At 50.5% G+C, this 21,982-nt stretch overlaps 3 protein-coding genes across 5 annotated transcripts in view; 2 read left to right on the plus strand and 1 right to left on the minus strand.

The window, feature by feature from the left end:
- Positions 1 to 97: 97 nt before the first annotated feature.
- DMAC2L (distal membrane arm assembly component 2 like) lies at positions 98 to 4,813 on the minus strand. Its single transcript, XM_063399731.1, has 4 exons — positions 4,456 to 4,813; positions 2,452 to 2,660; positions 748 to 919; positions 98 to 601 (listed from the first exon to the last, which is right to left on the minus strand). The coding sequence occupies exons 1-4, from the start codon at positions 4,545 to 4,547 to the stop codon at positions 487 to 489; spliced, it is 588 nt and encodes a 195-aa protein (XP_063255801.1). The 5' UTR covers positions 4,548 to 4,813; the 3' UTR covers positions 98 to 486.
- Positions 4,814 to 18,643, plus strand: L2HGDH (L-2-hydroxyglutarate dehydrogenase). 3 transcript variants are annotated; one of them, XR_010080673.1, is made up of 11 exons: positions 4,814 to 4,947; positions 7,348 to 7,463; positions 8,727 to 8,878; positions 10,758 to 10,889; positions 11,469 to 11,631; positions 12,168 to 12,202; positions 13,145 to 13,312; positions 14,616 to 14,773; positions 15,659 to 15,790; positions 16,525 to 16,776; positions 16,839 to 18,643. XR_010080673.1 is itself a non-coding variant. In XM_063399727.1 (10 exons), exons 1-10 carry the CDS (start codon positions 4,877 to 4,879, stop codon positions 16,718 to 16,720), a joined length of 1,323 nt encoding a protein of 440 aa, XP_063255797.1. In that variant the 5' UTR covers positions 4,814 to 4,876; the 3' UTR covers positions 16,721 to 18,643. The 3 variants fall into 3 exon arrangements, 2 of the variants coding, with proteins under 2 accessions (XP_063255797.1, XP_063255798.1); XM_063399727.1 differs by having other exon boundaries at positions 16,525 to 18,643; XM_063399728.1 differs by lacking the exon at positions 4,814 to 4,947 and adding an exon at positions 8,277 to 8,403 and having other exon boundaries at positions 16,525 to 18,643.
- A 2,282-nt stretch (positions 18,644 to 20,925) lies between these two features.
- The window catches only part of SOS2 (SOS Ras/Rho guanine nucleotide exchange factor 2), a 43,931-nt gene continuing 42,874 nt past the window's right edge, over positions 20,926 to 21,982 (plus strand). Inside the window, exon 1 of the mRNA XM_063399734.1 lies at positions 20,926 to 21,224. Coding sequence (XP_063255804.1) covers positions 21,138 to 21,224 — 87 coding nt within the window. The 5' untranslated portion in view covers positions 20,926 to 21,137. The remainder of the gene's footprint in view (positions 21,225 to 21,982) is intronic.

Raw genomic sequence — 21,982 nt, forward strand, 5'->3', positions numbered from 1 at the left:
AGAGCTGCTGCTCCTCCTCCAGCCGTGCTCCCTGCAGCAGCTCAGTGCTCCTGAGGGGGTGACCTGCAGAGCATCAAACCAGACCAAACCCAACATGTGGAGAACACAAAAAGACCCAGAACCTCTTTTATTAAATCAGCACCCGGAGGGAACAGCACCAGCACCACACAGCGGCCACACACACCCCACCATTCCCCCACTTTGCTTCTGTGCAATGAAGTACTGAGAACTTGAACTGAGGTATTCAGAGCTTCCCAGAAAAACAGGGAACAGATGCCTACATGCAGAGGCCTGCCTTGTCTGTTGTTTAAGCTTAATAAAACTGAATAGCATGATTTCTCAAAAGGTCACATACACCTTTGAGGCTGGACTGGGAGAGCTGGGCTTGCTTCCATGCTGGGAATACAGCAGTGTCTACAACTCCATTTATGCAACATAAGATAAATACTAGGAAATCACATACATCTCAGCTACGTGCTGCTGTGTTTATTCCAAATCCAGCTCCAGCACCAGCTTGGGCAGCGCCTGCTGAAGGACTCGGAAGGTCTTTTCTTTCTCTCTGATCCCAGGAAGGTCACTCAGATACAAATATTCCAGGTTCCTGTAAATATTTAAAAAGAACATGGGCAACTACTGTTGAACTGCTGACAGAGAAATTGGAGGAATTATTAATTACTCATCCTCGGGCCCAGCCCAGCCACCCCTGAGCCCTGTTAGAGCAGAGCCCGGGGCAGGGGGCTCACGTACGCCAACTTGTGGAGTGCAAGGATGCCTCTGTCTGTGACATTCCCACAGGAAATGATCTTGAGCTGCTGCAGGCTCTTCTGCAGCGTGCTGGTCTCGCTGAGCCTCTGCAGACACTCGTCCTGGATGTACATGCACTTCTCCAGCTTGATGTCCGTGACGTGCTCCAGCCCATCTGCACAGGCAAAGTCAGCGTGTGCTCAGAATGAAGGTCTCAATTTAATAACTGCTCCTAAAACCACCCAGCAACACATTCCTCTAACACACAATGAATCTCCAAAGTCCCTCTGTGGTACTTCAGATTTAGGAAAAACTCGGGGTTTGAATCATTTTGGTGAGATTTCAAGAGCTTTGAAATGGGCAAGTAACAAAAAACCTACATAGTTTTGGGTAATAAACAATGACTCTGCCATAGGAAGTGCTAATGCCACAAATTCGGGGTCCCTTGCTATGAAAAAATAAACCAGCCTGTTCCCATTTTGCTTTCTGAAACATGAAACAGTTGTTTAATCTCTTTTTTAAGAGATTTAAGAGAGCTTGCCTTTCATTTGTCTTTTAAAGACATCATAAATGCCTGGAGAATGAACAGAATTACAACTTCAGAGACACCAAAATCATCTCTTGGTGCAGAAAAAAAATACTTATAGTGCTTTTTGCTACCAACTCATTGAAATTTGTGGCACTTCCTTAGAGCTCCGGCCACTTCAGGTAAAAGCTGAAGTTGCCAATGTCTTTCCACTTCATACCACACCTCCAGCAAAACCTTAGGGACTGATAAATATTTGTGAAGGGGGAGAAAAACCACAAATGATTGATCAGTATCTTGCTAAGGAAGGAGAATATGGCACCATTTCTCATATTTTTGTGAGAAATGAGCTTTACTTTTTAAAAAAAGTTTAGTAAGGGATGAAAAGGGACTCTACAGTGCCAGGTGCATAACCATAGCTGGCTGTACACTGGTTTATCATAATAACTCTTCTAATACACTTCTTTATTGCATTGATCAAATGCATATTTATGAAGATTATACGTATTTAAATATTCCTTTGAGTTCTTTTACATGCTCTGGGAATTCTTTAGCTTGGTTTGACTCTTGACTTGATGTGTAATGGTGTGGATTTGATTTTTGGGAGTTGTGTATGTTATTTTCTAATAATGTATATGCTATTTCTTTATAATGTGTAAGTAACTTTTTTTACAATGACAAATGGGGAGTTATTGATAGTCAAAGGATCACTGGCAGAAGTACCCTTCATATCTTTTTGTAATGTATTTGCGTGGTTTCTTTAACGTTATTTAACATACAGATAATTTTAGCCATTTTCACAGACTTATTTGAATCATTCTTACTGTTGTTAGCTATAAAAACAAAAACATTAGCTATTTTTGCAAAAGTTACACATTGCAATGCACAACAGTTTCCATTTTAAAATTTTGCAAAAGCTTAATATACGTTATTGCATAAACTATAATAGATGTTTATTGCACTAATATATATATGTTACACATGGCTAGGGTGTTGGCTACAAAAGCTGACAAGTTACACTATGTCAAAAACAGTTTAAAGTGATTACAAATTATATCAAAATTGTCGTGATTAATTGGCAGAAGTTAATATATAACAGTGAAAGCCAACAAGTACACAGTGATTCAGAGCATCTTGACGGAATTGAAGTGAGACCCGCGAGGAAGGAGGTGTGTACATACCCAGGTATTCAAAGCCCCTGTGCATGATGCAGGCGTCGGTGGCGCTGATGGCCTCGATCCTGTGCTGTCCCCGCGGGCCCGTGGGGAGCCCGTTGTAGTCGCGCTGCCAGCGGGGCGAGCCCTGGTAGCGCACCAGGGCCCCGCAGCGCAGCAGCCACTCGGAGGCGGCGCGGTCCGGCCCCACGGCCTGGATGCGCTCGTGGTCCACCCTGCGGGCACACGGAGCCTCAGCCCGGGCCACCGGGCACCCGAGAAACCTCACCGAAAGGTTTCTGGGAGAAATGCACATTATATAGCCCTGCGCAGATATTTACTGTGTGTGTTATGCTAGGTTGGAAAGTTAGGCTGTGTTAACTTTGGAATAGTATAGTGAATGGAGTTTTGTAATTAACATTAAGCTCTAGTAGTTAAAATAGAAGCTATGTGTGGGAGATATTCTTTTTATTAGCTCGGGAGAAGGAGAAGATAACCAGGGGGTTCTTTGCACAGAGATAACAGTTACAGAAATTAAAAATAACAGTTACAGAAAGCTCTAAATTTCCAGAGGAGAAGGATTTATGGCGTTCCTTATCTACAGAAACGAACCTCTTCAAGCCTCACTTAGACTCAGAGGCACTTGGGGATTAACAGAAAAGTTTTGACAAGTACCAGATGGATTTCTTGTTTTAAATAAAATATATGCATAATCATTAAGTGTTTTGTATATGCAGTAGATTACTCGTCTTAAAGAGTGAATTTTCTCTTAACAGGGTCCTTCTCCTGCTGACTTTGGTCCAGGGAGAGGGAACCCAACCCAAACTATATCTCTTTACTATTATTGTCTCATAAACTGTCCTACTCTAAATTGTTTAACTTTTATTATTGTATTTGTATTACTACTTTTTAATAACCATTTTTATTTTTATCAAATTTCCAAAAAAAAATCCCAAAAGCGAGTGATTGGCGTTTATTACAGTTTCATTCCCTTATCAGTCTCTACAAGGGTGAGACACTCACCTATTTCTTTGTTACAACACCTAAATGCTTTTCACCCTATTCGCTTTTGCCACACAACTCCTTTTAACACCAATCACTTACTATTTTACCCCATGTGGTCTTGCTACAATGCATCCTTCACAGTTCTAATTCTCCAAAATACCTGGTCTGTTTGCAAGGCCGTCCTTTGAAGCTTGTTTCCAGTTCAATTCCTCCCTCTCTACCCCATTTCTAAGTCTGCACGCTTTATCTCAGAGCTTGCATACAGAGGTACAAGGCTCGGTGAGCTTGAGAATCCTCTGCAAATCCATTTCTCACAGCAGGGTGAAAGGAAACCTTACCCCATCCTCTCCCCCTTTCTCCCCTCATTTCTGCCTGCTGGACAGACCTGGGGTGTGCCTCACTGCAGATGCTCCCGTGCTTTTATTTCATCGGAAAAGGAGTGATAATAATGGATAATAATGGATAATAATTGATAATAATGGATAATAACAACGCTCCACCGCAAATCCCTGGTTTAGGCACAGTCAGAGAAGGAAGGATGTGATTTACTGGAAATGATTTACGGGTAATTTTTGGATTGTGCAGTGCTTAGTCTGGCGTGAGATTTTTTAACTTCAGTGGCAGATGTTTTTTAGTAAAAAAAGAATACAAATACAACTGGACTTAACTCTCCTGACTGATTCCTTCCATGTCTGTAAGGAAAGAAACTGTGCCACTGGTTAAGGTGAATTTGGGGGCCAAAGAAGAGCAGGATTTAAGGATGGGACCCTTGTGGCCAGCCTGCCTTGGCCTCTCCAGGGAAGGGGCAGAGCACGCACCTTCCTCTGGAAGGTCACAGCTCTGGAAGGGGAAGCAGATCTGGAATGAGCCCTTGCGAATAAACAACATGCAGTCCGAGGGGAAAGAGAAGCGTTAATGACAGAAAACGCTTTCTGCAGCGTAGGGACTCGGTTGTTCTGCTTCACAAACCGCGCACAGAATTCGAGGGATCTGAAAGTTAATTATTAACCAGCGACTCACTCTTACTTGTTGAACACGGCATTCAGCCATCCCCAGAAGGCTCTACAACTGCTCGGCGGCAGCGGCGGCTTCCTCAAGAGTGTCCCCAACGCCATCATCGCCTTCTTGCAGACGGGAGAGGGGGAAAGGGCGATGTTAACCTGGAGCACCAGCAGCGGCAGGGAAGGCCGTGCCGCCGCCGAGGCCTGACGGCGCTGGGAGCCCGGCGGGGCCCGCGGCTGCAGGGGCGGCCGTCACCGCCCCCGGCGCCCAGCGGCCGAACCTTGCCCGGAGGCCGGCGCGGCGCTGCCCTGCCCGGCAGAGCGCGGCAGGAGGGGCAGGGGCGGCAGGAGGAGGAGAGGAGAGGAGGAGGAGGAGAGGGAAAGAGGAGAAGGAGGAGGAGAGCAGGACGGGCGGACGCGGCCCCGGCGCTCCCTCCGCCCCCAAGATGGCGGCGGCGCTGAGGGGCCGCGCGGGCCGGGCCGCGGCGCTGTGGCGGCTGCAGAGCCGGCGGCGCAGGTGAGGCCGGGGGCAGCGGGGCGGGCCCGCCTCGCACCGCACCTTCCCCTACCTCTGCCTCTTCCCCTACCTCTGCCTCTTCCCCTACCTCTGCCTCTTCCTCTTCCCCTGCCCTCGTCCCTGACCGTAACCTTAGCCCTGTCCCCTATCCTTTCCCCTGTCCCCTATCCTTTCCCCTCAGCCCTTCCCCTCTCTTCTTACCTCTGCTCATCCACTTCCCCCATCCCTTTCCGTATCATTTCCCCCTTCCCCTATTCCTGTTTCCTGTATCCTCTGTGTTTGCACTATCACCTTTCCCCATCCCCTTTTCCTCTCTGCTATATCCCCTATAGTCTCCATAGCCACTTCCCCTATACCCTTTAAATGCTATCCCTATCCTTTTCCCCTTTACATTATTAATCACCCTTATCCCCTTTCCTCTACCCTGTTTTCTTCTCCACTATATCCCCTTTATTCCTTACATCCCTTTCCCTGTCTCCTTTTCCTCTCCCATCTATTCCTTATATCCCCTTCCTTTATATCCCCTTCCCTTTCCCTGTCTCCTCTCCCCTCTATTCCTTATATCCCCTTCCCTTATATCCCCTTTCCCTTTCCCATCTATTCCTTATATCCCCTTCCTTTATATCCCCTTCCCTTTCTGTCTCCTTTCCCTCTGCCCTCTATTCCTTATATCCCCATCCTTTATATCCCCTTTCCCTCTCCCCTCTGTTCTTTATATCCCCTTCCCTTATATCCCCTTTCCCTTCCCATCTATTCCTTATATCCCCTTCCCTTATATCCCCTTACCTTTCCTTGTCTCCTTTTCCTCTCCCCACTATTCCATACATCCCTTCCCCTGTCCCTGTCCCTGTCCCGGGCTGTGCTGATGTCCGTGCTGCTGTCCGTCCGTGCTGCTGTCCGTCCGTGCTGCTGTCCGTCCGTGCTGTCTGTCCGTGCTGCTGTCTGTCCGTGCTGTCTGTCCGTGCTGCTGTCTGTCCGTGCTGTCTGTCCGTCCGTGCTGCTGTCCGTCCGTGCTGTCTGTCCGTGCTGTCTGTCCGTGCTGTCTGTCCGTGCTGTCTGTCCGTGCTGCTGTCCGTCCGTGCTGCTGTCCGTCCGTGCTGTCTGTCCGTGCTGTCTGTCCGTGCTGCTGTCTGTCCGTGCTGTCTGTCCGTGCTGCTGTCTGTCCGTGCTGCTGTCCGTCCGTGCTGCTGTCCGTCCGTGCTGCTGTCCGTCCGTGCTGCTGTCCGTCCGTGCTGCTGTCCGTCCGTGCTGTCTGTCCGTGCTGCTGTCCGTCCGTGCTGCTGTCCGTCCGTGCTGCTGTCCGTCCGTGCTGCTGTCTGTCCATCCGTGCTGCTGTCTGTCCGTCCGTGCTGCTGTCCGTCCGTGCTGCTGTCCGTCCGTCCGTCCGTGCTGTCTGTCTGTCCGTGCTGTCCGTCCGTGCTGTCTGTCCGTCCGTGCTGCTGTCCGTCCGTGCTGCTGTCCGTCCGTGCTGCTGTCCGTCCGTGCTGTCGTCCGTGCTGTCTGTCCGTGCTGTCTGTCCGTGCTGTCCGTCCGTGCTGTCCGTCCGTGCTGTCCGTCCGTGCTGCTGTCCGTCCGTGCTGCTGTCCGTCCGTGCTGCTGTCCGTCCGTGCTGTCGTCCGTGCTGTCTGTCCGTGCTGTCTGTCCGTGCTGTCGTCCGTGCTGTCCGTCCGTGCTGCTGTCCGTCCGTGCTGTCGTCCGTGCTGTCTGTCCGTGCTGTCCGTCCGTGCTGCTGTCCGTCCGTGCTGCTGTCCGTCCGTGCTGCTGTCCGTCCGTGCTGCTGTCCGTCCGTCCGTGCTGTCCGTCCGTCCGTGCTGTCCGTCCGTGCTGTCCGTCCGTGCTGTCCGTCCGTGCTGCTGTCTGTCCGTGCTGCTGTCTGTCCGTGCTGCTGTCTGTCCGTGCTGCTGTCTGTCTGTGCTGCTGTTTGTGCTGTCTGTCCGTGCTGCTGTCTGTCCGTGCTGCTGTCTGTCCGTGCTGTCTGTCCGTGCTGCTGTCTGTCCGTGCTGCTGTCTGTCCGTGCTGCTGTCTGTCTGTGCTGATGTCCGTGCTGCTGTCTGTCCGTGCTGTCTGTCCGTGCTGTCTGTCTGTCCGTGCTGTCTGTCTGTCCGTGCTGTCTGTCTGTCCGTGCTGCTGTCTGTCCGTGCTGCTGTCTGTCCGTGCTGCTGTCTGTCCGTGCTGCTGTCTGTCCGTGCTGCTGTCTGTCTGTGCTGTCTGTCCGTGCTGCTGTCTGTCCGTGCTGCTGTCTGTCCGTGCTGCTGTCTGTCCGTGCTGCTGTCTGTCCGTGCTGTCTGTCCGTGCTGTCTGTCCGTGCTGCTGTCTGTCCGTGCTGCTGTCTGTCCGTGCTGCTGTCTGTCCGTGCTGCTGTCTGTCTGTGCTGACGGCCGTGCCGAACCCTTCCCACAGCTCGTTCGACGTGGCCGTGGTGGGTGCGGGCATCGTGGGCCTGGCGGCGGCGCGGGAGCTCCTCCAGCGCCACCCCTCGCTGTCCTTCGCCGTGCTGGAGAAGGAGCAGGAGCCGGGTACGGAGCGGGAGACGGGACCGGCGGGGGCTGTGTCCCAGGACACGCCCCAGCACCTCCCGGGAATGTCTGTGTGCAAGGATCAGCTTTGGGAGAGCACCTGCCCTTGTTGTTGAAGGGGTGGTGGATTTCCCATCCTGGAAGTGCTCCAGGCCAGGTTGGACAGGGCTTGGAGCAGCCTGGGGTAGTGGAAGGTGTCCCTGCCCATGGAACGAGGTGATCTGTAAAGTCCTGTCCATCCCAAACCATCCTGGGGTTCTGTGATGACTCTCCCCTAACAGGGAATTTCTTCCACCCTTCTCCAAGGATGAGTCCTTCAGCAGAGAAGTGGAGTTGCCATCAGTCTGTGCTTTGCTGCTGGGACTTCAGTGGGAATTTGAAGTTAAAAGTCCTGAGCGTTGCTGCTGCGCTGTGTGCAAGCTGCAGTGTGGCTGCAGGGGCTCCAGCAGCACAGAGAGGACCAGGAGGGTGGAGAACCAGGATAAGGAGTAGTGCAGGTTGTGGAAAGGCACAGGCAGGTCCTGCATGGAGCTGGGAGAATCCCAGGGGATGGACATCAGTGATTAACTCCAAACACAACATGTGAGCCCAAAATCGTGTCTTAAATAGCTGCATCAGCCAGGCTATCAATCGCTCTTGAGATGTTCCATCAATGATACAAAATGAGTTTTTATCCCCAAGACCCTCAGCTGTGTGAGTGCCAAGCAGGAGTGACTTTTGGGCATCCACACCTTAAGAGAGAGAAGAACCTGACCAAATGACTTCAGTAAAAATGTTTGTGGTATTTTTCACCTCTATTTTATCTGTTTGCAGAGAGGAAATAGCAACCTAATCCAGTTCACAAATACTCAAAACCCTCCCAGGCCTGCTAGCATGTCCAGAGGAATTGTGGATTGCACAGATACAATGTTAGATGAGGCTTTAAGAGATGCATTTCATGGTAAAAACTGGATTTTTAAAAATTCATTTTAGCCTGTAAAACACCTTGTTCTTGAAGGGAAAACTTGATGGTTTAGGGTTTTTCTCCCCTGTTGATCCAACTTGGTGCAGCCTGGGATGGATTATCATTAACCAGGGCTGGCTGTGTCAGTGTTTCTCTAACCTTTTTAGGCCAGAGGAGGAATTAATTGTTCAGTTCTCTCACTTGATCATCTCTTATGATCCTGATTTAAGGCAGGACCTCAATTAACTTCATTTTTTCTGACAGCTGAAGTGATTAAGTGGGAACAAAAGTGTTCTAACAGTGTTTTTCTTTCTCCTTAGCCCATCACCAGAGCGGACACAACAGTGGTGTGATCCACAGTGGGATTTACTACACCCCTGGCTCCCTGAAGGCCAAGCTCTGCGTGCAGGGGGCAGCCCTGTGCTACAAGTACTGTGACCAGAAGGGAATTCCCTACAAGCAGTGTGGGAAGGTACAGGAATCCCTGGGATTCCCTGCTTTACCCTTGCACACTGAACTTGTGTGGTGTGGGTTACAGCAAACTGCATAGGCCTGGTCGTGGATTTTCTCCACACTCTCCAAGTTGCACATGATTTTGTACAAAAATGTGTGTAAGGTACATAATCCCCTCTGCCCCCAAATCATCCCTTCCTGCTGGTAACTCTCAGTTTGAGAGAAGGTTTTTCCTGGCTCTGCCTACCCACTCTTCCTGCTGTGAACCATTTTTAATTCAATGTATCTTTGGTGCAAGGTGAGAACCAGGACTGGGCAGAGTCTTCCAGGTATGGCCAGACTCAGTGAAACAGAGTTCTGTATCCATTTCCCAGTATTCCTAACACTTAATTCAGGTTTTCCAGCTCTCAGTGGGCATTGAGCTGCTGTTTCCACAGGACTCTCTATCCTAACCCCCCCAAGGTTTTAGCCCTGAGGGATAAATTTGATTTCCATGGTTTTTCTCTGTTGCGTGCTCCCTGTGCTGCCACGCTGGGCACAGGGTGGCACTGTGGGTCTGTGCAGCAGCACCCCTGAGGGGACAGCCTGCTCCAGGCTCCTGTCCTGAAGGGGCCAGCTGGAGCCTGGGGGAGGCTGCAGTTGTGTATTTTGTACCAACAGCAGGGTGGCAGTAGGAGCAGGGCAGGGACTGTCCCCTGTGCTGGCACTGCTGGGCCACCTCCAGTCCTGGGGCTGGGCTCCTCACAGCAAGGCCACACTGAGGGGCTGGAGCGTGTCCAGGGAAGGGAACGGGGCTGGGGAAGGTTCTGGAGCCCCAGGACAGGCTGGGGGAGCTGGGAAGGGGCTGGAGAATTCCTGAGGGAGCTGGGAAGGGGCTGGAGAATTCCTGAGGGAGCTGGGAAGGGGCTGGAGAATTCCTGAGGGAGCTGGGAAGGGGCTCAGCCTGGAGAAAAGGAGGTGCAGGGGGACCTTGTGGCTCTGCACAACTCCTGACAGGAGGGGACAGCTGGGGGGGTTGGGCTCTGGGAACAGGAACAGGGACAGGAGGAGAGGGAATGGCCTCAAGTTGCACCACGAAACTTTAGGTTGGATACTGGGGGAAATTCTCCATGGAAAGGTTTGTCCCAGGGCAGTGCCACCACTGGTGCCACCCATCCCTGGAGGGATTGAAAAGCTGTGTGGATGTGGCACTTGGGGACATGGGGCAGTGGTGGCCTCAGCAGTGCTGAGGGATCAGTTGGACTCTTGGAGAGCTTTTCCAACCTCAGCAATCCCATGGCACTTCCCTGGCAGTGTTCATTTCAGGGAGGGTAATGGTGAAACTTCACAAGCTTTCCCTAGAGCAGCCCCAGGCCTGGAGAGCTCCACACCTGTAAGGTGCCAGAGCTGAGCTGGCCCTGGAAGGATCCTGGTCTGTGCAAACCTGGCACGGGGAATTCACAGCCTGGCTTTATCCTCTGGGAGCTGGGAACAGACTCCTTCATTAAATGAAGTGAAACTGGAACAATTCCATTCAGACCATGTCAGAACATGTCCTCACTCTCTTATCAAGGCTCTTTGGAGTTTGTACCTCTTGGTTTGAGTTCAGTTTTACTTCTGAAAGCATCCCAGAGGTTCTTGAAATTCACATTCTCTTCTTTCACATGCAGACTTGGAGTCTCAGGGTGCTTCTGGCATATATGGTCAATTGATAGTAACTCAAACTACATTTCAGCATTTATTTTTTAATTCTCTATGATAGTGCTTCCTCAGCAACAGAATTTTATGCAATTAATGGCACCAACCATGTTTCACCCCCTGGATTCATTGTTCACTCATTCCCTACTGCTTGAGCTTGGTGCCAAACCTGCCCTGGCTCTGTTTTGCTCACTGCTGTTCCTTTTTTCCCTTTCCCAAAGCTGATTGTGGCTGTGGAACACGATGAAATTCCAAGGCTCAAAGCTCTGTATGAGAGGGGGCTGCAGAACAACGTCCCGGGGCTCAAACTCATTGGAGCCAAGGAAATCCAGGAGAAGGAGCCCTTCTGCAGGGTAAGGCCTTGCCATACTTCTGGTTAGCTTGTGAGAGCTGTTTCCTCAGGTGAAAACATCTTTTAAGTTAACACAAATATTTTTCTGGCCTTGAGATTCAAGTTCAGAAGAGCCTGAAAATTCCTTGCCATCCATAAAATGGATTTGGACCAAGGCAGTTTCAGTGCAGTTGGAGTGGTTGTTATGTAGCACTTCTCAGCCTGTTTATTTTCCCAGCAGGAGGAATGTGTGGAGTTCATGGAACACAGATTTGTTATTGATTAGTCTGTCTTTGTTTGAAAGGAAAGCCTGGCCATGAATTCCCTGTGCTGTTTTCATCTGGCAGCTTGCTCTGGTGTGGCTGTGAGACTTAGGAGTGGTTGTAGCTCCAGACAGAAATTCTCTGGAAAAGAATCTTTTTAAATCTTTTTATTTTCCCTGTAAACATTTTGGATCTGCTCCCCAAAGCATCTTTTGCATGTTCCAGATCCAGCTGAGCATGTGGGGAGACAGCAGCACTCCCTTCTCACAGCAGTGCAGATATTCCAGGTGAAATATTCCAACCTTCCCTCTTCCCCTGTGTCTCTCAAACCCTTCCAGGGACTGATGGCCCTCGATTCTCCCTACACTGGGATTGTGGATTACAAACAAGTGGCCCAGTCCTTTGCCAGAGACTTCCAGGAAGCTGGTGGGACAATCCTGACTGATTTTGAAGTGACAAACATGGAGATGGCCAAAGAAAGTTCTCCAGAAAGTGAAGATGGTAAGGCTGGATTTTATTTTGCCTTCCATTTACTGCAAAGATTTTGTTCCAAACACAATTGTTTTAACTGGAATGACATTTCTGAATTTTTCTGTCTCCTAGAGATGAGAAAAAAGGCAAAATTATCTTAGTGAGAGTATTCAGCAAACTCACTTGGGGTTTTTTTGCAGGCAGGTCACCCCTCAGCTGAAACATTTAAAACTGATGGGAGAAAGTGAGAGTAAAATGGAGAAATAAAAGTTGTTCTCTCCTGTTAAAATCAGATTTATCTCAATCTTACATGTTTATTCTTGTGGCAGTGATTTTCCTTGTCCTGAAGGCAGATTGGATCTGTGCTGGCACACAGAGGGAAGAATAAAACCCCTATTAATTAATAAATACAGTCATGTCCAACAACATTAATTATGACAACACTAGTTCTTCATAGCTTGGAAGATATTCCAGAGGAAAATTCCTTCCTGCTGACAAGCTGCTTGTTCTGTCAGTTCTCTGTTACTTGTTTGAGTAATTCCTTCTCTTGTCTAATTCCATTTCAGGACTGAAATACCCAGTCATTGTTAGGAACAAAAAGGTAAGAGTGAAAAAGCTGGTTTAATTCCTTCCAGGAAGCTGCTTCTCCTTTTCTTAAGATTTTTTTTTTTCTGGTGGATGAATCATCTCCAAAAAAGGTTAAAAAGCTGCTATTCAGCAACATGAGCAGTTTGATAAAACAACTGCAATCAGTTCTTAACAATGAGGATGCTCACATTAATAATAATAATAATCATGTAAAATAATAAACTGTAACTTTCTGCTGCCTAATGTTTAACATCCCTTATCTGCTTTATTTGCACAATCTGATGCTTGTGCTTCCAAGAACTCCTTTTGTGACTTGTTCATTTGGTGACAAACACCAATTTTCATGTTTACTTTTGGGCTCTGGCATCCATAAAATGATAAGAAGACTAACATAATAAAATGAATGTTTTATTATCCTTTATCATCAGCACTGCTGCAGTAAAGCAGGTGCATGAAAGATGCTGTTCCTGCAGCTCAGGAACTGTGGTTGTGACCCCTTCACCTTCAGGAGGGAATATCTGGAACAAAAACAACCTCACAACCCCTCTGGTAGTTTTTAAATTCAGTTCTGCTGCTGTTTTTTCTCCTATTTTTTGCTCTTTCGTTAAAAAGTAGCTTCCAAAATCTGTAAAGATTTTTCCACCAGATAATGGGATTTTTTACCACGCAAATATTTTTCAGTTGAAGAAAAATAAAAACCTCATAGTATTTAAAAACAGATACTGTGAGCTAAATAAGTAGATGATAGTTTTTGATATTTTAAAGTGTGTTTATTTAGATGGTAAGGTGTTTAATATTTAGCAGCTCTCCATACCTGTGTGCTGGCAATTTGTGCAGCTGCTCCCAAAATCAGCGAACAGCCTTATTTAACTTACCTAAATAAATGCCTGTGGGGTTTCTGTGGGTGTTTTTCAGTAGCTACGTTGACTCTGGATGTGTTTTTTGTTCCCCACAGGGTGAAGAAGTCTCCTGTGGGCACATTCTGACCTGTGCAGGGCTCCACTCCGACCGCCTGTCCGAGATCAGCGGCTGCAGCCCCGAGCCCCGCATCGTCCCCTTCCGCGGGGATTACTTGGTGCTAAAGCCAGAAAAGTCTTACCTGGTGAAAGGAAACATTTATCCAGTGCGTACCCCTGCTTTGGCTGTCACACTGGGCCCCAGGAGCTGCTAAAAGTGCAGAAAAAAGGGAAAATTCCCTGGTTGTTTCTGTCAGACAGCGATGCCCACGCGTGGCTGGGGGTTCGGTTGGGTTGTGACAGGGCAGCTGGGATTTTGTGAATTTTTGAGGAAAACATGAAAGTACCACGTGGGAAGTTATTGCCAGTTGCTTTGTTTTGTTTATGGTTTTAGTTTTGGTTGGTTTTTCTTTTTTTTTTTCTTAATAGAGAAAAGATGGAATATCACATTGCCACATATCCAGAAAACTCTAAATTATTTCTGTATGTCCTAAAATAAATCTGTAGGCAGGATTCAGAAGTCAGGGAGAGATGACAGGTAATTATTATTTATTATTTAAATAATTATAACAGTCCTGTTTAATCTCTTTATTGATAATCTGAGCAAAGGGGTTGACTGTACCCTCAGGAAATTCACAGATGACACTGGAGCTCTTTTCCAACCTCAGTGATTCTGGGATAAATTATTGATGAGGGGTTTAATCTTTTGTGCTAACACCCAGCACTCAGATTTAGGTATTTTCCTCTCAACTTTACTTTAGAATTTGCTGATTTTGTCATTAAAAAAAAAAATTACCACCTAATATATTCAAATAATGGGATGAAGAGGAGCAATCCCAGACAGAAAATGGAGTTAGAGAGCGAGTGGAGAGAGTTCCTAGGGCAGCATTTTAGCTAATTCTCTTCATTTAAATACTGATTTTCTGAATATGAGCTTAGCTTTGCCTGCTAAATACTGGATCTTGGGGAAAATTAGAATGCTGTTTGTCTGATCTCACCTGGGAATGATTCAGGATCCTGGCGTGGGATGGGAGGGAGGAACACAAAGAACATGCAGATATTTATTATTAGCTTTAACCAGGCCTGCTAAGTTCAGGCTGTTTTGTACACACAGTAATGGTTTCTAATATTTTGTATTCTATTTTATTGCAGTATAATTGCTGCTGGTGAATAACATCAGGGTGTCATTGGTTGTGTTGTGGGTTGATTTATATCCTGATAAATCCTGTGGACTTCTTTTTTCCCCTTGTTATTTGTTTTCCTTTTCCCTAAAATTCAGCTGTAGCTGGCCCTGCTCTGTTCTCCAGTGTTTTAATTAATACATGCCACCACTGCACAATTAACAAGCAACAAAACCAGCTCAGAGCCAATCCTGAGTTCTGTGATTCGGAGTTTTGTGGCTGTGGTTGGGAATGAAATGGCAAATTTGCTGTTTGTAGGAGCTCTGCTCACTCCTGTGTCCCATTTCAGGTTCCCAATCCCCGTTTCCCGTTCCTGGGAGTGCATTTCACACCCAGGATGGATGGCAGTGTCTGGCTTGGCCCCAATGCAGTGCTGGCCTGTAAGAGAGAGGGCTACAAACTCTTGGACTTCAGCCCTGCAGACTTTTTAGATGCTGTGACCTACAGGTAATGCCTCGTGTTTGTGTCTGCTGAGTGCTCTTGTTGAAGTGGGAGCTGTGGGAGCCACTTCCTGCCCCAAATCCTGCTTTTCCCACATTCCTGCTGTGTTTAAGGACAGTTGTGCTGATAGGGGTGGACTTCCCCAAGACATTTGACTTTGTGTGGTTTGAATTTTTTCCCAGGACATGTCTCAGCCAGTCTGGGAGTGTGGCTGCTGGTTGGGAGGTGGTGGTGGAGCTCTTCCAGGGTGGTCTTGGTCCACTGGGATAATTTAATCAACTTAGCAACATCATTAAATACCTGCAGAGGGTGCTGGGAGGAGAGCAAGGCTGGGAGAGCTGGGAATGTTCCTCTGGAGAGGAGAAGGCTCCAGGGAGAGCTCAGAGCCCCTGCCAGGGCCTGAAGGGGGGACAAGGAGGGACAGGACATGGGGAATGGCTTCCACTGCCAGAGGGCAGGGATGGGTGGGAGATTGGGAATTGGGAATTCGTGGCTGGGAGGGTGGGGAAACCCTGGAACAGAATTCCCAGAGCAGCTGTGGCTGCCCCTGGATCCCTGGCAGTGCCCAAGGCCAGGCTGGACAGGGCTTGGAGCAGCCTGGGACAGTGGGAGGTGTCCCTGCCCAAGTTGCTCCAAGCCCCATCCAACATGGCCTGGAACACTTCCAGGACTGGAATTCAGAGTTAATTCAATGCCACAGCTCTATGAGCAAGGTCTGTTGAAGCAGACAAGGGCAAACATGTATTTCTCAAATATAAAGCATGATATCATTCCTGATTTTGGGAATAGGAGCTTGTGCCCTGCAGTTGCATTTGCTGCCTTCTTCAGCAGCTGCACCTGGTGCATTTTGAGGCAGATTTTCCCTCACTGCAGTTGTTTCTCCCCGTGCAGAGGGCTGTGGAAGCTGGTGCTGAGGAACATGTCCTACGGCCTGGGGGAGCTGTACAGAGCCTTTTCCCTCAGTGCCCAGGTGAGGCAGCTGCAGAAGTTCATCCCTGAGGTCACCACCAAGGATGTTCTCAGGTAAAAGAAACTTCTTCTGGTTGGGAAATCTCATATTTGAACAGCAGAAAACATGGCAGGGGGTTAGGCCCTTCCTCCACCAAACTGTGATACCAAAACCTGGAGCTCCTCAGTCCAGAGGAGGCACCAGGATGATCACAGGGATGGAGCAGCTCTGCTGGGAGGAAAGGCTGAGAGTTTGGGGATTGTTCAGCCTGGAGAAGAGAAGCTTTGGGGTGACCTCGTTGTGGCCTTGCAGTACTTGAAGAGAACGAGCAGAAAGATGGGGAGGGATTGACAGGGACTTGGAGGGGCAGGACAAGGGGGAACGGCCTGAAACTGGGAGAGGATGGGTTTAGATGGGATATTGGGAAGGAATTCCTGGCTGGGAGGGTGAGGAGGCCCTGGCACAGGGTGTCCAGAGCAGCTGTGGCTGCCCCTGGATCCCTGGAAGTGTCCAAGGCCAGGCTGGACAGGGCTTGGAGCAGCCTGGGATAGTGGGAGCTGTCCCTGCCCGTGGAATGGGGTGGGCTTTAAGGTCAGAGGTTGGACTTGATGGTCTGGGAGGTCTTTTCCCACCTCAGTGACCCCATGGCTGTCAGATCCCCCCCTCTGCCTCCTGAGTGTCAAACCTCCCCCAGAAGGTTCTGTCTCCACTCTCTGTCTCCCCTCCCTGGACTCCTTCTCTCGGGAATCGATTTCCCGACCCGCGACAGCGTTTTCCTCCTGCTGCCTGCCTCCCCTTGCCTTTGCAGGGGTCCCTCTGGCGTGAGAGCCCAGGCCCTGGACAGCGAGGGGAACTTGGTGGATGATTTTGTTTTCGACGGAGGCGCGGGGGCCGCGGGGAGCCGCATCCTGCACGTCAGGAACGCGCCTTCCCCCGCCGCCACCTCCGCGCTGGCCATCGCCGCCGCCATCGCCGACGAGGCCGAACGGCGCTTCCAGCTCTGAGCGCCTCTGGAACGGGGCACTGCTCCTGGGGACATGGAGCCAGCACGGCTGGGAAGGTGGATTTGCAGACAGAGACCCCAAACAGCCTGGGGAATGTTCTCACAGCTCCTTGAGCAAGTTGGATTTGCAGACAGAGACCCCAAACAGCCTGGGGAACATCCTCTGCACACAGCTCCAGCATCGCGCCCTGGCACGGCGAGGAAGGTTTGGCCACCCGGGCAGGAGCAGCCGTGGGAGGGTCTCCAGCCACAGGCAGAGCCCTGCTGGGATCATGCCCGTGGATTTCCCATCCTGTGCTCCCATCCCTCCTCAGAGGGGTCTGGAAAGCCACAGACATGGCTCTCTGTGTGCTCTGATTCCATTTAAATCAGTCTGCAGTCCTCTAGATTACCTGGAAGTAATGGAATAGAGGGATAAGCCCTGCTTAAGGGCCCTGCTGATATGGAATTAAAGGCTTTATCAGAGATTGAGAACAATATTCAGAGCCTTCAACGTGAATGTAGAGCACTTCACAGAAAAATAAGCTTAAAGAGGATTACCAAACCCAAGTCAATTTAGATCTGCAATTCAGATACTCTGTCTGATCGCTGTCTCTATTTTTTATAGGGCAGAAATGAAAATATGGATATAAACAATCACTTTTTATTTCATTTACAGCTGGGAAATCAGCGCTGATCAGAAACTTCATCAGTGGGTTTGGGTTTCTTCCTACCTTTGAATGCTGGAAATGCAAAAGGAGCTGATCTTTGTCCAGCCAGTTGAGCAATCCAGGGAAAACGGTCTTTGGAACAGGGAATGTGAAAGGAGGGAAGCTCCAGAAACCTGCCTTGAGTCATGTTTGATACTGCTTCCCTTGGAGCCTGAGCAGGGATGAGTCAGGAGAGTTTCCCATTTTCCTGAGCACGGGAGGAGCTCAGACAGTGCTGGTGACTCCTCTGAGCTCCACTGGTGCCTGATTTTTATCAGAGATCCTCCTAGAGGTGTCTGTGTGTCTGTGTGCTCTAAACTCAGAGCTGAGGATCTGGGAGTGTCCTGCAGAACTGCTGTCACGCAGAATTTTGTGGCCTCGGGGACAAAGTATTGAAGATTTTATAGCAGAGGCTCACAGGGTGTTGGGTAACAGATAACTGTGGGGAGTTGGTACCAGAAAATTTGAGCTGGATTTTGTCCTTAAAAAGTTCTTTTCTGAGCCCCTCTGATGGGGTTAGCACAGGAGGGCAGCTGTGAGGCTGATTTTACTGTACAGATTGGAGACACTTTTTTGAGGGGAAAAAAGGGCTTAACCTGTCTTTTAAAAAAAACCCTTTATTTTTCCTTAATTTTTTCTCCTGGTAAAATCTACTTTACCAACAAATTGCTGGAAATTCAAATAACAACCCTTTCAGAGCAAAGTTTCAGTCACTTTAGGCAGAGCTTCAGCTGTTCCAACTCTTCCAGTGCCACGGGGCAGTGTAAAACTTCCCACAGTGGAACAATCCTGTCTTCCCTCCCTGCCAGAAGTGTTGCCTATCAACAGTAAATCCTACAAAAGGATTGCACAAGCCACTTCCTCCCACACGGGGTGTGGCCCTGACATGTATTAACAGAATAAAGAACATTAAAATGCAAAGCAGACAGAGACCAGGGGGACTCCTAAGTCAGCATTTCCCTGTGCTGCCTGCGGTGCTTTTTCCTCTCAGGTGGTGATTGTCTGGGGGTAAAGTTTATTTGAAACTTAAATTATGAACATTGTAGCATTCTGTGAAAAAGAAATCTTTTCAGAGATAAAATTTTTACACTTTTGTTATAAAAATAACTTCAGAGATCATGATATCAGGGTTTCAGGCAGCAATCCTGTTGCTTACAAAGTGTGAAAATGGTTTAATTTATTTTCCAAATAACCTCACTTTGATGATTTCATAAACGTGCCTTTTATGATTAAAATAGTGTGGTGGGGTTTTTTTAACTGCTGTGTATTTCTCCTGACTCAGAGACAAGTTTCACTGGAATTTGCAAATTCTCAGCTGAATTAGGCAGGATATCACTCTGTGTAACAGGAATTACCTCAGGAGGGGGACACATGACCAAACTTGTCTCCCTAAATTATCTTATCTGTGCTTCTCACACCTCCCAGCTTCTCCTCACTCGACAGGGCTGCTCCTAAGGCTGATCCGGGCCTGTTGTGGCAGGTGGGATGAGAATTCCTGAAACCCTGAATAAATGTTTGGACAAACACACTCTGTTCCCCAAAAGTGTCACAGAATCGTAGAACCCCAGACTGCTTTGGGTTGGGAAGGACCTTAAATCCCAGCCCATTCCAGCCCTCCCACTATCCCAGGCTGCTCCAAACTCTGTCCAGCCTGGCCTTGGACACCCACAGGGAACAATTTCTTCCAATATCCCATTTATACCAGTCCCAGCAAGGTCACCCCAAACCCTGGAAGGAGTGGGAACTGTGGCTCTGTGGGTTGTGCCACCATTATCCCATTATTACTTTTTCTTTTTGCTCACAGTTTGGGTTTGAGGAACAAGTGTCTTCCCACAGAAATAAATATTTTGTTGGGAACATCCTGGGCTCTGGTGTGGCAGGAAGGTCGAGCCACAGAGCAGAAGGAGCAGTTTCTGCCTCTGGGAGCATCAGGCTCCTCCAGGAAATCTGTTACAGAGAAAGATCATGGTTTTACTGGCAGGAAGGCACATTTAATTTATCCATTTTGGTTTAATTTATCCATTCCCTCTGTGGACAAGTCTTAAAATGGGGAGTGGACGGAATATAAGGTGTGAGATTTGAATATAATGCTGTCAGGAGGGAAATGAGGGAAAATTTGCCTGGATTTGGGTGATCAGTGGGTGAAGGGAATGGTGGCAGTGGTGATCTCTGGAGCAGAGAGGGAGACTGCCTCCAGAAAGGGAGAGAAACTCCTTCCAGGCATGGAGAGAAACTGCTGGCAGGTAGGAAAACATCCTCCAAAGAGGGAGGAAAGCTGCCTCCAGGTTGGGATGGAAACAAACTCTGGGTTGGGAGAAGAACATCCTCCAGCTGGAGAGGAAAACAGGCTCTAGGCTGTGAGAAAAATTGCCTCGAGGCAGGGAAAAGAGTCTACAGGTAGGAAACAGGCTCCAAGCAGGGAGAGAAACTCCTTCCAGGAAAGAAAAGAGTCTCTAAATAGGGAGGAAAATGCCTCCAAACAGGGAGCAGAGGAAAATTCAGGTAAGAATAGGAACAGCCTCCAGGTAGGAAGAGGAACATCATCGAGGCAAGAAGAGGCAGGATAAAACACAGCTTAAGGGTAGGGAAATAGCGTCCAGGAAAGAAGAATAAAACAGCCTCTGGGGAGGAACAGCCCCTGGGCAGGGATGGGAGCTGCCTGCAGGGAGGGAGGGAAAGAGCCTTCAGAAAAACTGCTTCCAGGTAGGGAAATATCCCCTAGGTAGGGAAATACCCCCTAGGTGAGGAAACATCCTCCAAGCAGGGAAATATCCCCTAGGTAAGGAAATCTCCTCTAGGTGAGGAAACATCCTCTGGGCAGGGAAACCTCCTCAAGACAAGGGAATCTCCCCTAGGCAAGGAAACATCCTCTGGGTAGGGAAATACCTCCTAGGTAGGGAATTACCCTCTAGGTAAGGAAACACCCCCCGGCCAGGGAAATCTCCCCTGGGTAAGGAAACATCCCCTAAGCAGGGAAATCTTCCTGCCCGCCGCTCGGTGCCCGCAGTTCGGAGCCCTCAGCTCGGTGCCCTCAGCTCGGTGCCCGCAGTTCGGAGCCCTCAGCTCGGTGCCCTCAGCTCCGTGCCCTCAGCTCGGTGCCCGCAGTTCGGTGCCCGCAGCTCGGTGCCCTCAGCTCGGTGCCCGCAGTTCGGAGCCCTCAGCTCGGAGCCCTCAGCTCGGTGCCCGCTCCGTGCCCTCAGCTCGGTGCCCTCAGTTCGGAGCCCGCAGTTCGGAGCCCTCAGCTCGGTGCCCTCAGCTCGGTGCCCGCAGTTCGGAGCCCTCAGCTCGGTGCCCTCAGCTCGGTGCCCGCAGTTCGGAGCCCTCAGCTCGGTGCCCTCAGCTCGGTGCCCGCTCCGTGCCCGCAGTTCGGTGCCCGCAGTTCGGAGCCCTCAGCTCCGTGCCCTCAGCTCGGTGCCCTCAGTTCGGTGCCCGCAGTTCGGAGCCCTCAGCTCGGTGCCCTCAGCTCGGTGCCCGCAGTTCGCGGCGCTGCCCGCAGGGGGCGCGCGGGGCGGGCGGCGCAGGCGCGCAGGGCGGCGGCCGCGGGCGGCGGCGGCAGCGGGGCCGCAGCGAGCGGGGCCCGGCCCGGCCCGTCCCGACCCCCGCCCGGCGCCTCCCCGCGCCCCGAGCGGCCCCGCCGAGCCCCGAGCGGCCCCGCCGAGCCATGGCGGCCCGGCCGGGCGGGTGAGCAGCGACACCGCGGCGGCACGGCCCCGATGCGGAGCGGCCGCCATGCAGCCGCCGCCGCAGCCCTACGAGTTCCTGGGCGAGGAGAACGGCCCGAAATGGCGCGGCCTCTTCGTGCCCGCCCTGCGCAAGGTCAGTCCCGGCGGCGAGCGGCGGCACCTGCTCGGAGCCTGCCCCGCGTCCCGGCGCTCCGGGCAGGTGGAGCCCCGGCCCCCGCCCTGCCCTGGGGCAGCGCCGGGAGGGCCCCGAGCCCCCCGCGCCTCCTCAGGGGCCGCTGCGTGCGGGGATGCTGCGGACCCGGCCGGCGCTGTTTTCTCTGTCGCCCGCTCTCGCTAAACTTCGCTCTCCGCTTTCATTGGGGCTCTCGCTTGCAGGGATGGATATCCCAGATTGGTTTGGCTTGGAAGGGATCTTAAATCTCGTCTCGTTCCGAATCCCTGCCATGGCAGGGACACCTTTCGCTGTCCCAGGCTGCTGCAAGCCCCGTCCAGCCTGGCCTTGGGCACTGCCAGGGGTCCAGGGGCAGCCACAGCTGCTCTGGGCACCCTGATAACGTTGTTGGTGTGCAAAGGAATGGCATCCTTCATCCCCTCCTTCATCCCTCCCTTCATCCCTTCCTTCATCCCCTCCTTCATCCCTTCCTTCACCCCTTCCTTCACCCCTTCCTTCATCCCCTTCCTTCATCCCCTTCTTTCACCCCTTCCTTCATCCCCTTCCTTCATCCCCTTCTTTCATCCCTTCCTTCATCCCCTCCTTCCTCCCCTCCCCAGGCCATTTCTCCTGACAGCTTTTCCAGGCTCTTTCCCGGGTTCCTTCCCGGGGCGCTCACCCGCGGTGTTGGTGGCCCTCAGGTGACACCTGTGAGAGCAGCCGGGGAAAAGCCCCCCTGT

This window comes from Prinia subflava, chromosome 5, assembly GCF_021018805.1.
Source record: "Prinia subflava isolate CZ2003 ecotype Zambia chromosome 5, Cam_Psub_1.2, whole genome shotgun sequence".
NCBI classification, from domain to species: domain Eukaryota; kingdom Metazoa; phylum Chordata; class Aves; order Passeriformes; family Cisticolidae; genus Prinia; species Prinia subflava.